Source organism: Morone saxatilis, unplaced genomic scaffold (assembly GCF_004916995.1).
Source record: "Morone saxatilis isolate NCDOM2014 unplaced genomic scaffold, NCSU_SB_2.0 Contig22, whole genome shotgun sequence".
NCBI lineage: Eukaryota > Metazoa > Chordata > Actinopteri > Moronidae > Morone > Morone saxatilis.
The window spans coordinates 10,497,922-10,514,101 of NW_023339785.1; the positions used below are offsets into that span (position 1 = coordinate 10,497,922).

The following is a 16,180-nucleotide window of genomic DNA, read 5'->3' on the forward strand; positions in this document are numbered from 1 at the left end:
GACATGTGTGCTTTTATTGTTTTTATTTTATACCTGGAAATCCCTTGTATATCTGATGCATAAGAAAGCATTGTTTTGCCTGCTAAGTAAATTTTGATGTTGACTCATGTTGGCTCCATTTGATAATAATGTCAGTGATATCAATAATATTTGGCAGTGAAATGGATATTGTGCAATAGAGGGCAAAACATATTACTGTATGTAAATGTTTTATGGATATGCTCATAAATAGAGTTCAGACTGCAACCATATTGTTATTTTCAAATCAATAATGTCAATAGCCCACAGCAACATGTCAAGTAAAAAATAGTGGCATGAGTTAACAAATGCAATAATTGCAAACATACTTCAAATAAACTGACAAGTGTACCACAAAGCCCCCGAGGCGTTTCTGAAAAGTTCATAAAATCAGTGTTTATATAATTCATTTCTCACTATTCCCCGCTTATCACATCAAATAGTGTTTATTAAAACAGATGCATTCAGCATGCTGGTGTTGCTGCTGTTGTTGCGGGGGAAATAGTAAAAAGTGTTTTTTTTTCCGTAAGATGCTGTTAGTTGTCTATCTGGCGAGGTCTCGGAGGACTCTGAGGACTCTTTTGTGTAGTCGTGAGAGTAAATTGCCATGGAAGCCCTGAGAGTCGTTCTGAATGGGATGGCTCACCCTGACTGGAGAGGCTGATACAGATATTACAGCTGGCTCCCCGAGAGCTCCTCATGCCTGTTGGGACAAAAGTCCAATATTAACCATGAAAGTCAAACTTTAAAGTACAGATGTCACACAATTAAAAAACATCATAGAGGAGACCCAGAAAGAGACTGGATGGTGGTGATACTGCACTACTACACCTATATAAGAACAAATGGATCAGTCCATTTGTTGCGTGCTAAAAGGAGCATCTATGTCTTTGTATCCAACACACAAATCTCCAGAGGTCATTGAAAGCTTCTACGCCACGGAAAGAATCAACAGCTTTTGAAGCTGTTTGCATTCAGCATTCATGGTTTTCAAATATACAGTGTCTCATAATGTAAATAATGCAATATTAAATAAATGAATGTAGCATAGTTAACAGGGTATTTAGTGATTCCTTTATAAATATGTGGATAGGAGAGGAAAACAAGACAGAGTCAGTGGAGTTTAGTTTGAAAAGGATGTTTTTTCCTCTAAATAACTTGAACCACTCAAAATCAAATGATCTTTGATTACGAGTCTAGGGGTTTTTAATACTCCTACATCTATATAAATTAAGCTTGATTTGCATTCCCACAATGTATGATGTGGTTCAGTGCTGTCTACATTGGATAGGAGTCAAATCTCTGAGCTTGTGACAGTGAACCTCTCTCTTATAGACCAGAATGGAATAATATATCATTTCAAATGAAGCCCTGCACGATTGTTTGCATCCATTTTATACACTGTCTAGGAAACCCCCCTCCAGCACTTGTTTATCAGTGTTTTGATGAGGAGAGGAAACAAGATTGACTACTCTGCAGGATAATACAGAGATACAGAGCGTCTAGCAGGTTAGCACAGTTTAAAGGATTTTGCCTGCCTGCTGAGGAATGGCCACTATCACAGAGGCTCACATGTGAATTAATTCCTTTTGTTACATATCAAAAATGCAGGGAAACTTCACTCCCAGCTGCTTATTTTCATTTCAAAAAATCACCTGTTCATTTAGATCTATGAGTTGCTATTCTGGGGCAAAGGAGAGTGAAAACCAATGTATGAGGAGTGTCTGTATTTAGATTAGTAACCTGAAGGAATACTTCTCTCCAATCCAGACTGAGGCTCAGGCTCTGCGGAGGACACGTGTATTACCAGTGCCATCTTGTGTAGGTAGAGGTGTACTGCTCCAATATCAAACAAGACATTGTTCTTTTTGTCACTATTTTTATGGGGGGGAGGGGGGTTACATTCGAGTCTACACCTGCTTAAATACATTTACTCCTATATGAGAAAACCCTCAAGTTTTTGTGATCTCTTGAAATTTAACCTTGGCTGCAGGTTGTCAAGTTAACAGACTGCATGTAGCTGCAACGGCCATGAGACTGCAGTCATCAAGTCCTTTTCTCTGTAATGTTGCAGTCAGTCTGGTGACCTGATGGTTAAATAAGCTCTCCCTGTACTGTTCCTGCTACAGGCTGGAGGCACAATAATGTCAGCCGTCATCCTTCAACTGCTCCCACTGTGAGAGGCAGCATGGCACAGCAGTAAACACTCGCGCTGTGTCAGTGGCTGCAGGCGACACAGAAATAGTCCTCCTCTCCCAGGACCCGACTCTCGCTCCATCTTCAGGGTCTCTGACTCACAAACCAAAGGAAAAGCACAGACGTAACGGCTGCTAGTAGTCTTTCATTATTTTAGTAATCCATAACAACCACCGCTTACCATATGGCAGGCAATCGATGAACCACTGAACAGAAAAGCAAAGTGTCTGCTTAGATGTAATGGAGGGTGGTTTGTGGCTGAATGTGGAGCTTGTGCAATAATTTGAGAATCATTTCAAACTATTTTCCTATTTGCAAAAGGCTCAGGAAGATGTTTTCTGGTGTGAAGAAGGTTGTAGTGGTGGTTGCGGCTGTTTATGAACCTCTGGCCTTGTTTTTCTGTGTGTGTGACTGTGTGTTAATGCATGTGTGTTAACCCTATGGCAAGATTGGATTGTGTGGTACACAGCTGTGCATGTGGGTGTAGACAGAGCTAGGCACAGTAGGCAAGCCCTGCTGCCAGACAGCTTCCTCAACACCACCACCATCCCTCCCCGACCCTGAACACACACACAGTCAACCCAAGCCAATGTACCCCCCTCCAACACACTCCTCTCCACACACACACACACACATCAACATACCACATGCTCTAACAGAATCAATCCAATTCAGTGTAACCCTTCCACTCGCCAACCAGAGTCTCAACACACATACACATACACACTTTTCACTCTGCAAGCTGTGGTGACAGACTCGGCTGTCTTCAGCTCTGGGCATGTCACATGCTAATGTATTCATCCACCCACAGCAACTAGAGAAGCAGTGCTCTTAAGTACAGTCCAATCAGTCTCTGGCCTGCAAATTCCATGTGGTCGAAAAGTCCCTCAAAGCTGCAACAGCCCAACAACATGACTGAGTTTTCAAGGCAGAAATACTTCATTTTCATTTTCATTATCCCGACAGTAGAAATTAATTGACTTACTAACCCCTTGCTAGCTATTCGTTTGCAAGTTTAATTTTTTTTTTGTCATTTTGTCTGTGCCTCACACAATTTCAAAACCCCTTTGACAAACAGAAAACAAAACAAATAAAGAGGATATTCAGTGAAGAAGATTTTGTTTTTAATTAGTACATTGACTTTTTCTTAAAAATCTATTCTATATTCAGCATAAGGGAGCCAATGACAACCCAAGACAAAAGAAGCAACAAAACATAAGCAGTGGACATACCTCAACATCTCACAGACAACAGTGCTTGAAGGAAAACGCAGGGCAGATACGGAAATATATATAACGCAAAAAAAAAAGCAGCAAATCCCCACTAAAAGACTGACAAATTTTGATGCAAATGTAACCCAGTGTAATTATTGATTGTCAAAAATTTGCATAAGCATGTACTTAAACAGTAAGCATACATTCAGAGTGTCTTTGCAGACCCAGAGCCTTTTGGCTAATGTGGGGTTGTAAAGCAGCGTTTAACTCCTGCCCTCAGGTGCCAGTGTGGATGGAGGTCAGTATGTCTGAATGTCCTAACTCTGCAGCCACAGTCCGGGTGGAAAATACAACCAATTTAGCTGTGATACCTCTCAGGATCAATATGGCTTCATCCCCGGTAGGACCGAGGGGCCAATCAGATGGCTGGCCTGAGCGGTCCTTAACAAAATAGGACAGCAAATAAAGAAGGCACAGACTTGACTGACCCGAGAGCAGGAGAGGAAGAAGGAGACCAGTCGAAATGAGACAAGAGGAATAAGGAAAGGAGACGGGAGGAGACGTGAGGAGAAGGGAGAGGAGACAAGGAGAAAGGAGACAAGGCCAGAGCAGGAAAGGAGAGGAGAGGAAGAGGAGCTTTAAAAAACAGCTGGTACGGCTTTGTACCAAATTACTAAAGAAACTTGAGATATGATTTCAAAGACATACTGATTGATACATGTCGTAGTTTATGCAGTACACAGAACATAATATTATTGAATGCAGAGTCCCTACTGCTTAACTGTTGAAAAAGGTAAAGAGGTATGTCTGCTGAAAAGAAGGAACCAAAGCACATTCAGTACATGTTTAAATCAGACACACAACAGGGCATATCTACAATAAGAGAATATAACAGTGGAATAATGATGCTGCTGAGTCCAAAACTCAAGAAAATACCAAAGCTGATTATATGGAATGCTATACAAATGAAAAATGTTGGTCTTAAAAAAAAAATACCAAATAGGCTGCCTGGTATCAACGTTCATATTCTTTGTATTTTCCCTCATGTTTACACATGTAAATAGAAGACAAATGTGCCTTTTTTATACAGAATTTAGAAATTCACAAAATAAATAAATTCGCTATGGCCTTAAAATTGAATCTCAATTGTATATTATATATGTATAATATATATATATAATTCCATTTCATATAAGCAGGATTTAAACCTTGGAGCCTCCGAAGCAGATGCTGATAAAATCTGTTTTATCCTGCGTATTCTTTCTCTCCATTTGTGCCTCCCTATCTTGCTGTGCCTCGGGTCTGCAGCTCTATACAAACAGTTTTGATGTTGGACTGTCCTTGGTGGACAGAAAATGCCCATTTCCATAGTAACACAGTGTTTTAAGGCCAGGAGTAATAGCGAGTGAATGCATAACTTTTTTGTTTATATGAAAATAAGTCTGAAAGTCTGAAAAGCCATTTAGTCCGTTTTTCATCTTTTTCCCAGACATTTCAAAGAAAGAGTCTCGAGCTGTTTGTACTTTCCTGTAAGGCACTCTTCAATTAAACTCTGAGAAGTGTTTTTCACCTGGTAACCATGACACAGTATCCATCCCTCATCCATGGAAAAAAGAAGCTTGTATGTGGTTTAAAAACAACACACACACACACACACACCCTCGGCGCATTCTCAGAAGTCTGATTTCATTGCACCATTTGGCATTCAGTCCCCTGTTTTGGTTTGTTGCATTCTCCTCTTTAAACACAGTCCAATGAGATGTAAGGTAAGAAAATTACTAACTGGCACATTTGGTAGACAGGGATCCCTGGTTTATCCAATGGCTGTTCTCCTAGAGGGGGAGCTCGTTTTATGTGTGTGCGCATGTGTACTTTCCTGTGTATCTTTATCTTTGTGTGTTGGGGTTAATGTCCTTGGAAAATAATCCCAATAATCTGAAAAGTGACTTCTTAGAAAAACTAAACACTCCCTTGATTTTTAAAATTAGGCACATGGTCACAATATATGTGAGTAAACAATAAATCCTGAGGCTGAACTGACCAACCTTTAAAAGCAACTTGCTGCCAAGATCCCCTCGCTCTGATCTGTGATCAGATCACTGTGGTAGTAAAAGAAAAGTCTGTGGTCAAAATGGATTCAATGGTTGATTTTGGTTCAGCTTGTGTGGAGGAGTCCTGCAGCCCTAAGCCTCTGCAGGCTCTGTCTTTATCTGGATAAAGTTTGCAGGCAATTGGACAGACAGTGGCAGCTCCTGCAGGCCTTTGATTCCCTGCTCAGGCTGCAGGGACATCTCCCCACGCACTTCCAGCTCCTCCACAGGGGTCAGGCCCTCACTAGGGCTGCTGCTCTGGGAGGAATGTCCATTAATTATAGTTTCACTCACAGCCTCGTGGCCCTGGCTTTGACTAGTATCAATGATCACAGTCCTATACTGCAGCTCGGCTTCCCCTACCTCAATCTCTTCTTTCTCAAACGTATTTGCCACCAGTGATGGATCACCGTTTACCATCGACTGGAAGTAGCTGGGATCCAGCAGCTCCTCTTTGACCTGCAGCCCCGAGAGGTCGCTGGATTTGAGCACGGTGGCAATTACGGTGCCAGGCTGCTGTGCCACCATGGTCTGCCCGCAGGTTGTGTTGATGGTGACCAGACGAGGCAGACCATTGTGGTTGGAAGCGGTGGAACTAATAACTCCTGGAGGGGAAGTGCAGGAGGAGGAGGTGGAGACAACGGAGGAGCCCAGACTGGTGACCAGGAGCTGCTGAGGGAGGCCATCCTGCAGGCTGCTGGCTCCACCTGTTAGAGAGGCTGTCTGGATGGTGAGCACATCTTTACCACCTGCTGTGGTGGAGGGCATGGTATGGAGAATAACCCGAGGTGGGGAGCCATGGCTGGAGTCCCCGTTGGCCAGAACAGTGGTGAGGGGAGATGTCAGGACCATGGGAACTGATGCAGGAGCAGTGATGGTCCTGGAAAGACAAAATGAACGGAATATGTGCTCGCGTTTCTTAATCTTCTCTGACAGAGCTGTTGTAATTGAATATTCAGTTTGTATCTTTGCAAATATAGACAAGGATTATTTTTTAATGGAACCCTATTGAGAAAGTTACCCAGCGCACAGCTATGATCCTAAACAGCAGCACTAATGCCCTTATTAATATAGCAAACAGCGTCGTCAGCTGTACTGCAGAAATCATTATTCTCCTTAATTCTTAACTGCAGACGATGTTAACAGCTTGGGAAAAAACTCCAGATGACTGATAACACATTGACTATACAGGCAGTGAACACAATAACCTGTCCTGTATAATGCAAAACAAAGAGCACCAAAGAGTTGGATCAACACCTCTCTACTGTCTACAAACAACAAATATTATAAGATTTACAAAGGCAGTATACTGCAGCACTACTGGATTATATTGGATTATATGATATAGGTTTTGCCGTGACGGCGTCCACTCCTCCACATCAAAGGTTCAATCGGTTTATCTTAATTTCTGAAAAGCTTATTTTTCGTAGATGTAAGGTTGAACTCCCTTACAAGTCGAAGCCATTAATAAAAGGTTGACAAGAGTTGAGTCAGTCGTATTATGTGAAGTTCAAGGACAAGGGCATTTCTGTGTGCGTGCGTGTGCGTGCGTGTGTGTAAGAACTATATTCAAGTAATTGTGTCAAGTAATAAATAAGCTTCACACCGCGAAAACTTATCTGAAAATATTTTGCTGATCAATGTATTTCTTGGGTTTGGAGTCTGTCCATCGCTGGATTTTTGAGGTCCATACTAATATTGATATGTGACAGTTAAAAAAAATCAATAACAAAGTATCACCTGATGTGATTTTGTCTTTTGGTCATTTTTGATAACGATCCATTACGGTAATAGTTTGCTTTCATGCCAAAAGTTAGATGAGAAGATTGTTACCACTGTGCCTATTCAACATACTTAAGGCTACAGTCAGCAGCTGGTTAGCTTAGCTTAGCTTAGCAGACAGCAAAATCTAGCTTGGCAATGTCCAAAGGCAACCCAATCTGCCCACCAGAAGTTCACTAATTAACACATTAGATTATAGCGTAGTCTAGCGTAGTAAGTCTTTTTATCACTGCGACGTTGCCAGACAAACGGTAGAGGCAGCCTAGGTGTTTCCCCAAGTCTCCATTCTTTATGCTAAGCTAAGCTAACTGACTGATCACTGTAGATTCACATTTGGTGTGCATATACGAGAGTGGTATCAATCTTCTCATCAAACTCTTTGCCAAAATGTCAATCAGTCAAGAACTGTGACCAAGATGTCTTGATCAGGACATTTTACAATTGTAAACTAAACCTGTCAAGTGGTTTTTGGTGGATAAACTATGTATGAAGGACAATGTTTCTAAATTATCTCAAACATATTCTTAATCTTTCTGTGCTACAATTTCATGTTAGTTATCCACTGAAATATGCACCATGATTGCTAAATCTGGAATAAGCTAAAATCACCCAGCCAATTCATCAGTCTAGCTCTTGTTTAGTAGTCTAGTCTAGTTAACCTTTGATCAGAAATTAATGTTTTCTAACACCCACTGAGCTATACTCAAATAAAAATTAAATTAAATCATTCTTTATTTAGCTGACAGCCTCTCTCAAAAGACCTTTGTATAATTCAAACTGTGTAAAACTTTAAAAGAGTGTGTGTAATTGTGTAATTGAAAGAGAGCTACCTCATAGCTTGTGTCGGGTCTTGGACAATTGACCCTTGGCTGGCCTGCAACATATGGACAGACTGAAGGAGATGCTCCGTCTGTCCACCATTTGCTTCCTGGTACAGATATTCATCATTAGGCTCTTTCTTCATCTGCTTCATCGAGACATGGTGTTGACCATGAGCCCTCCCGTGCCCTTTGGACCCTCCACGCACCACAGACCGCCCGTTGGTAGATCTCTGATTTCCATAGCCGCCATTGGCATCAGAGCCCGTGTCTTCATCCTCAATTACCACCAGATCAGCTGGCATCTCCTTAAACTGGTAGACAAGCCGCTGCCCCTCCACTTTAGCCAGAATGCCTCTCTGATAGTAGTACCTAGAGAAAAAAGTAGAGCTGTTTATCACGTTATAGATATCATCATTCAAATTTAACAGCCTCATAACATTTTAAACTGTCCTTCCAGTGTGTTATCATGAACATATCTGAGGAATCATGTCTGCAGGGTTCACAGATAAATGGGAGCTAATGTGCGTGACAATGACGCTTTGGAAAATGGCCCTCATTTGTCCGTTCCTCTTACCTGAGAGCTCTTCCCATGGTCTCATAGTTCATGTCAGGCTTGTTCTTGTGTTTTCCCCACAGCTTTGAAACAGCTTTTGAGTCCACCAGCTTAAAGATGCCTTTCTCCCGCTGTGTCCACTTGATGTATTTGGGACAGGTGTTTTTATCCTGCAGTAAAGCCAGAAGGAATTCCCAAAGGTAGATCGTGTTGCCTGCAAATTGGGGGGGAAGTAAATTCATTCATGTTTTTAACATTCACACATTCGTGGTGGGGCCTTAGAGCTGTGCTATAGATATCTATAATTCATTTAGTAATTGTTACAGGAGAAACTACTATTTTCTTATAACGATTGTTGTCAGTTGTGTGTGTGCATGTGTGCCTTAGAAGGGAATTAATTATACCAAGCCCGGGAGTAGATTACTCTAATTTGTGAGATGCTTTGGCCAGAAGTGGTTAAAAACAGCAACACTCCCAGTAGTCACTTGAATCCCAGACACCATGACAGGGTGATGTATATGTGTGCAGCTGAACCTGCCTTCCCCGGCCCCCTCCTCATTGTGTCACACTGTATGGTGCATTGAGGGTTCACATCGAGCAGCACTAGTCTGCTTCTATCGCTAGAGCATCAATGTGCCCTCCAGCCTGCAATCACTTCTGTTTCCCTGTGAAACACAGCACTCTGAGATCCCCTCATCCATTAACTAGCCCAGATTCAACCCCGCTGGACTGCAGGGGTTGAGGACTGCTGTTTGCACACTCCACAGGAGGAAACAGAGCGTACACAAGAGGAGGAGAGACCTTGATTTTTATTGGCTCATTACAGAGAAGCGAACTAGTTAGTGAGGCTTACCTTTGCCTTCTTTGCTCTTCTTCCTGAGTGGCAGGTTAGGGGTGGTGATAGGGGAACAGGGACGCACCGCCCGCGGCTTCCGCACTATGATTCAAATTGAGGGGTAGTGCGTTATAAGATGAGAGGTCACAGTGAAATCATCCAATTACTTACAACACTGAAATTGTAGCACAAGAGATCATTCCTGTGCTCTAACCAGGAGGAAAGGGACAACAGTATTACCTTTGGTTTTTTTCTGCGGTTTTAAGGGACACTTTTGGGGTATCTCATCCATGGATGAAGTGTCCTCGTCTAGGGACATCTCAAGGGCACTATTATCCATCTGGTCAGGCCTCAGAGGAACGTATAAGTCTGACTCCAACAGAGTGCCGTAGGTGTGAACTATATGTGAACAAGAGATACAGAAACACAGGCAAACCATGAATAGACCATAAACAATGTGTCTCCTGCTCAAAATACCAACAATGTTAAATCAGAGTTGAAATGTTTGCCGTTATTTTTGAAACTGCAGAACGTGAAAAATAACTTACTCATACGCTTTTCGTCCAAAATGTTGTTTGGAGACTCCATGTTAAGAAGAGCTGCTGCAGCTTCGTTCGTCTCCATACTGTCCTCTGCACCTGAGACTGCTGTTTCTGTCCACAACACAAAAATAAATTCATCAGTATGAAATCATATATTGTGGTATTAGTGCGCTTGTATATCAGGGGCTTTGTCGAATATGGCCGAATGGCTCGCATAACTACCAGCATAGATAATAATAAGATAATCAAGGACAAAATGGGAAACAGGGTTTTTGATCAGGTAAAAGTACAGGCTAACATGATGATTACGCCTTATTTTCAGGTCCGTAATTACCCTCAAAATTCCTATCAATTTTCAAGATGTTTCCTGGAAAAACTATGTAATTTGGTACTGGTTTTAAAGAAAATAGGAATGTCTCAAAGAATAGCTCCATTTAAATGCAAATTATTCATTCTTATTGTAAACCTTGTCTTCCATGCATGCTGCATGTGAATGTGACCTACCATGCGCTCTATACGTTATAGCGATGAACTATAATTAGTTAACTGGAATTATACCAATGAATACTTTCTCTAATTTCTCAATAATTAGTATCAAATTACATAGGTCTTTCTAAGAAACTCTTGTAAAGTACAGACATGTACACTAAAGTCACACATAGATGGTGAGATTCACATTTCTTTCATTAACAACTCAAAAAGAAAATGTTTTTTTTTATCTGGACTTAAACATTGGTGTATTGTATGTGCACCTAACTAAGCACTATTCCCTTTAAGTTATAGTAAACATCTTTACCTGAGAGGTCCACGCCTCCCACCAAGATGGAAGGTTCTTCCACGACGTGGAGAGTGGTGTCCACCATAATGCCGTTGGTCACCTCATCGGACTCCAGGCCTGAATAGACCTGCAGCAGATCGGCTGCTGGCACCTGCTCAACAATCACTGCTGGGAATACTGACGGGTCGTCCAGCTGAACAGAGAAAGGAAACACACATACAGAGAAAGATACGAGATGTTGTAACACAGGAGCAATCACTGGGAGGCAGAGGACTGATGGTCTTTGCACATATGCATGTGAATATGCAATAAAAACACCATTAATTCACATCATAAATGCAATATAAAAACCCCAGATGACATCAGATTAATGTTATAACTGGATCTGGTCTCTTATTTTTATTGCCTTGTAAAATATTGTAGATTCATACTCAATTTCAGCTAATGTGGAGGCACATAGCATGGAGGAGAGCGCATTTCTGTGGTGCTGCAGCGTCCACAGGGACCCGCTGAAGAAGACAGGAACCAGCTGTTTGATTTGGCCTACTTCTCCTGAGGAGTTAATCTTTTGCTCAGAGATTATATAAACCCAAATGAATGTTAATGGATCAATCATGAATTGCAGGCAAGCACCTCCTTCATCATGTCCTGAACGTGCTTTGGGAATTCTAACCCTGCTGCCTCATTTCAGGTCATGCAGGAAGTAATGAGGGGACAGAGGGAATTACTGGAGTTTGGGTGAAACCATTGAGGACCAACTGAGGATCCCAACATATCTGAGAGCTGCTCTGTGTCAAGAGTGCTCAATGGGCGTTTGGTTCGTGTCAATAGGAGGTACATAAGGACTAATTCATTCCTTTGAATAAGCCATGTGCTCCTCGACAACTCTTGTTTCAATGTTTCTCTGGTTCTTGTGGCCTTAAGTGACAGCTGTCAGTTTGTTTATTTCAAGTATGAAACACAAACAACATGAGAGGCAGATCTTATTTGGAAATCATCAAACTGAAACTGAACATTTCTATGTCATGATCATGGCTTTTGTTTTAAATGAAAAGGTCATTCCAGGTACTCCGATGCAGAACAACTCAGAATCAACTGACCACCAGCAGATGGCAGCAGACAACACTTGAAAACATTTACTGAAATCATGTCAGTACCAAGCAGCTATTGCAACTGCTTTGGCTGTTTGAAGACTGGCCTCTAAATGTATTTAAATGTCGAAACCCCACTGAAACACATGAAGACATTTTGATCAAATGTTCATCGTAACGGCACTGTTTCAGCCTACCAAAGATGGAGAACGTTCCATCTCTGACAATATTTTCTCAAGTTAAAAAAACAGTGACATTGAATGTATGCATAACTGGATAAACACATTTTTATTACCATGTTGCCCATATAATCAGAATGACGCTTACATTGCTGCCCTATAATTACCAAGGTGCAACCACTAAAACATTTGCCCTGCTGATTGAACTAGGGTCGATTTGGATGTATCACAAAACTCTCCCATTAAAAACACTCAGCAGAATTCAGTAAATATAAATGGAGATCAATTAAGACCACATTCTTGCAGGCATGACCTGATTAAAGATGGAACAGGATAGAGAAAAGGTGCAGTACGAGGAACATGAATAAAGGCTTATCTGTCTCTTTGGACAAGTGTCCATTGTTGGTTTGGACCTCTGGGGCATACCAGGTGTCTGGGCTTTGAGCCGGGGGGGTGGGAAAACGGGGCAATGGAGTCCATGGATACACTCCCATTTCAGCTACACTTTAACCAGGAAACTAACAGACCAGCTCATTATTTGGACACTGTATTTAACGGTTAGTCCTCCCAAGCAGGATTAGCAGGATATACCCCAGGATTGTTTATTAGTAAGTCAATAGACTGTACTAATGTAGGTGTCTGTGAGTCTACAGCAGGATGGCTCCACAAGATGTCTACCATAACTTTGAAGATCAACAACAAATAGCTTATGTCATCTCAGCAGCAAAACCTTGAGGCCTCCTGGGGCTCATAAAAACCCTGACTTTTGCTTTGACTACAGACGCTATCAATGTCTCACTGACATTCACTGAATGTTTCCCATTAAACAGAGCCTTTGGTAGACATATTATCAGCTTGCTAGACAGCAAGGCAATCACATCTTCTCATCTGGGCTTAAATGATGTTTGCTGTCCTTGAGTGAGAGTGTGTGTAGACAAAGGCATTTTGACTATTGGTATGCTGAGCTCCTGAAACAGGAGTACCTCCCACCCCCTCCCGTCAAACGCAAAAAGTCCCACGCAGTTTGCTGACAGTGCATGAGACGTCTGAAGCTGCTGTCTCTGCTGTTGTTTTGATGTTAACTGGATTCTGCTTTTGCTGGGAACGCCTTCAAACTAGTCTTGTATTGTCATGTAAACCAAGTGCTGACAATTTGAAAAGCATGTTGCAATGTGCATGATAATAACTACGAAAGGTGTAAAATTGTGAAAGAGAGGTCAGGAGAACCAGTATCTGACAAATAATATTGAATATCATAAAGGTTTTAACTACTTCTTCCTTTTCGTTGACTTGAACAGTGTTTCTAGTAGGGAAACAGGAGCGATAATAATCAGGTCGATTTGCATTTCTGAGTTCCCCATTCTGCCTTTGAAAGCAACAGCATCTGTGCAAGCTGTTCCCCCCACACCCCACTCTCTTCTGCTTTACCTGCTCAACCACAATGGAGTCCAACTGTCTGACATGAGATACGTACTCTCACGTTTTAAAAATGGGCTGTTTACTTAATAGCCAAATGTCTTTTGTTCCTGTAGATTGAAAATTGCTGAAAAATCACAGTAGTAGAAGTATCATCCTGCAGTCATTACAAGATACACTTCAGGGAGCTACTTATTGACTTAAAAACCAATATAACATGGCTAATCATTACCGAACCTCCTCTATGATTTCACTCAGCTCCAACAGCTTTATTGTGGCCAAAATAAATCTTTACAGCCGGCAGAAGCAGAAACAAAATGGCCACTGCAATAGTAAGTTAGTCTGTTGTTCCTTTTTGGGGTTATTTCCAGGACTTGGTAAATAGGGGCATAGTGCTTGCATAACAAGCTGAGTGGGTGCAGCAAGGAACAAAACTGTAGCGCTGGAACAATGCAAGACCTTTTAGTGGAATAATCCAATCCCTTCCAAGCAGCCTTGTAACTGGTCTGTCAGGTTATACCTGAACTGGTGCTATTCAGGTATCCAGTGACAACTTGTCACTCCATATATACACATACAGATACCGGTACACAAAAAACACACATACAACCACACTTACAATCAAGCCTGCTCCACAGGATTCAGACACGGGTGTGGGGATGAGATAACTGCACACCTGACCGGGCAATGAAAAGACACATAGGCACAGGTTCACATGGCATACACACAGTAACCTCTGTGCCATAAACACAGTCATGGCCGAGCCCCACCCTTTTAACCTCCCACGCACCCTAAACTCGCTGCAGGTTTTTCAATCTTTCCATTCCTGTGCTCCCAGCAGCCCGCACTCCTCTTCCCAGACCTTCTCTCTGCTCCATCCTCCCCTCTGCCTGCCTCCCTAACATGTTGTCAGAGTTAAAGATCACAGGCTCTGAGCCACAGCTAATCCTACCCCAGTGACCATGCTGTTTACACAAGTTTTGTTTGCCCTGCTATGAAAAGTCTTACATTTATCAACCAGATCACATACAGTACATCTGCCTGAAAAAGATGGATCATCAGACGCTGGTCCAAAGGTCTTTAGATCAAATAAAAAAATGTAGCCTACAAGCCCAGTCATGCATTAAAGCAACAGACAATCTTAAAAGTTTAAAATGTGCTTTCTCTAGTGCGATACTCACCTGATTGATTTCGTCCATCCCGTTGCTGGCAAATTCGAACACCAGTTCACTGGACTGTACTGCAGTCGTCATGGCAGTGGAGTTCAGAGGGCAGGGAGCAGCCAAAAATATCCTGGCTACGACGACTCCTGGCTCCTTCTCGGCACGGACAGAGACTCAGCTTCACCTCACAAAATGGCTTTCCTGCCGCCCCTCTATTCTCTAATCTGGGCGGTTAGTAGTCCGAGAGAGAGACCACGAGCTGAGTTTCACAGGAGTGCTGTGGCCCAGGTGGGAGCAGCCTCGTCCCTCTCTGACACGGAGGCTGGTTCCCGCTGCGCCTGGAGCATCTACACCTGGTAGAGACGGAGAAAGAGACAGGGGCTAAGGTCAGGAGACATATTAGATCAGTTTAATTTCACTGAGAGACAAGAGAGACAAGAGAGGGAGAGAGGAGCAGAGATAGCACACAGAAAGAGTACTTGTGTAAGGGGACAGAAACCCACAGTGGTGCTGAGGCCTAAAAAAATTCACCATTCAAATAATAACAGACCTACACGGTTTCAAGCAGGACATACATATCTGGGCTATGTCTAGTTCGTGTGTTGCTGAGAAAGCCACAAGTTTCAGCAGAGATATCGGATCACTGCCTCAATTCCTGCCTCCTTGCCTGACAAACACTGAAATAAACTCTTCTGTGCTCACAAAAAAGAAGTTTGGAACACGTTTCAGGTTTAATGACAATGTTAATGTATTCCTGCAAGCATTAGAAAGCAATTTTTTTTTATCTTGTACAGTTACTTTTGCTCAAAATACCTTTGTTAATCCAAATATCAGAGATGTATTAAAAAGTTGTCCTTATTTGTCTATCCATTTCAGACTCTGAGGCTTAAAAGCTGAAACCATGTGTTGATATGATATAAAAAAAAGCTAGGGCTGCAACTAATAGAATTATTGAAATGACAATCACAATAACATAGAGCACAAGGTGACATCTTCAAATAGCTTGTTTTGTCCAATAAACACTAAAAATATAAAATTTACTATGAGGTGAGAACAAGAAAGCATCAAATTCTCACATTTGAGAACATGGAACCATCAAATGATTGCCAAATGTTTTTGCTTGAAAAATAACACAAAATATCACAATAGTGGCCAATTTTCTAATCGATTCCTATTTGCAGCTCTAAAATGAGCACAACAACATACTAGCGTATAGTCAGAAGGATCACTAACGCCTCTCATTTCACAACTGCCTCCATCTGCGACACCCCTCCGCACAACACCCTAGATCACAAGGCTTAGGGGGCTGACATTATAATCACATGATGGGGCAGAGAGGGTCTGAACGAACCCCACCTCTACACACACACACACACACACAGAGGCAAGAAATCTCTCGTCTGATGATGCACTGGAAGCCTCTCTGTGCTGACCCTCGGGGAGTTACTGTGATCACAGGCAGCGGGGGGAGGGAACTGGTGGTCCTGTGTGTGTGTGTGTGT

At 42.1% G+C, this 16,180-nt stretch overlaps 1 protein-coding gene across 4 annotated transcripts in view; it reads right to left on the reverse strand.

The window, feature by feature from the left end:
• Positions 1-3,316: 3,316 nt before the first annotated feature.
• The window catches only part of elf1 (E74-like ETS transcription factor 1), a 38,781-nt gene continuing 25,917 nt past the window's right edge, over positions 3,317-16,180 (reverse strand). For 2 of the 4 annotated variants that reach the window (XM_035669045.1, XM_035669044.1), the window contains exons 2-10: positions 14,697-15,031; positions 14,135-14,191; positions 10,848-11,022; positions 10,058-10,162; positions 9,750-9,908; positions 9,528-9,611; positions 8,696-8,888; positions 8,131-8,490; positions 3,317-6,398 (exon numbers count right to left, since the gene is read on the reverse strand). In XM_035669045.1, the coding sequence (XP_035524938.1) occupies positions 5,612-6,398; positions 8,131-8,490; positions 8,696-8,888; positions 9,528-9,611; positions 9,750-9,908; positions 10,058-10,162; positions 10,848-11,022; positions 14,135-14,191; positions 14,697-14,768 (1,992 nt within the window). In that variant the 5' untranslated portion in view covers positions 14,769-15,031 and the 3' untranslated portion in view covers positions 3,317-5,611. The remainder of the gene's footprint in view (positions 6,399-8,130; positions 8,491-8,695; positions 8,889-9,527; positions 9,612-9,749; positions 9,909-10,057; positions 10,163-10,847; positions 11,023-14,134; positions 14,192-14,696; positions 15,032-16,180) is intronic. The other 2 variants (XM_035669046.1, XM_035669047.1) reach the window with 2 other exon arrangements.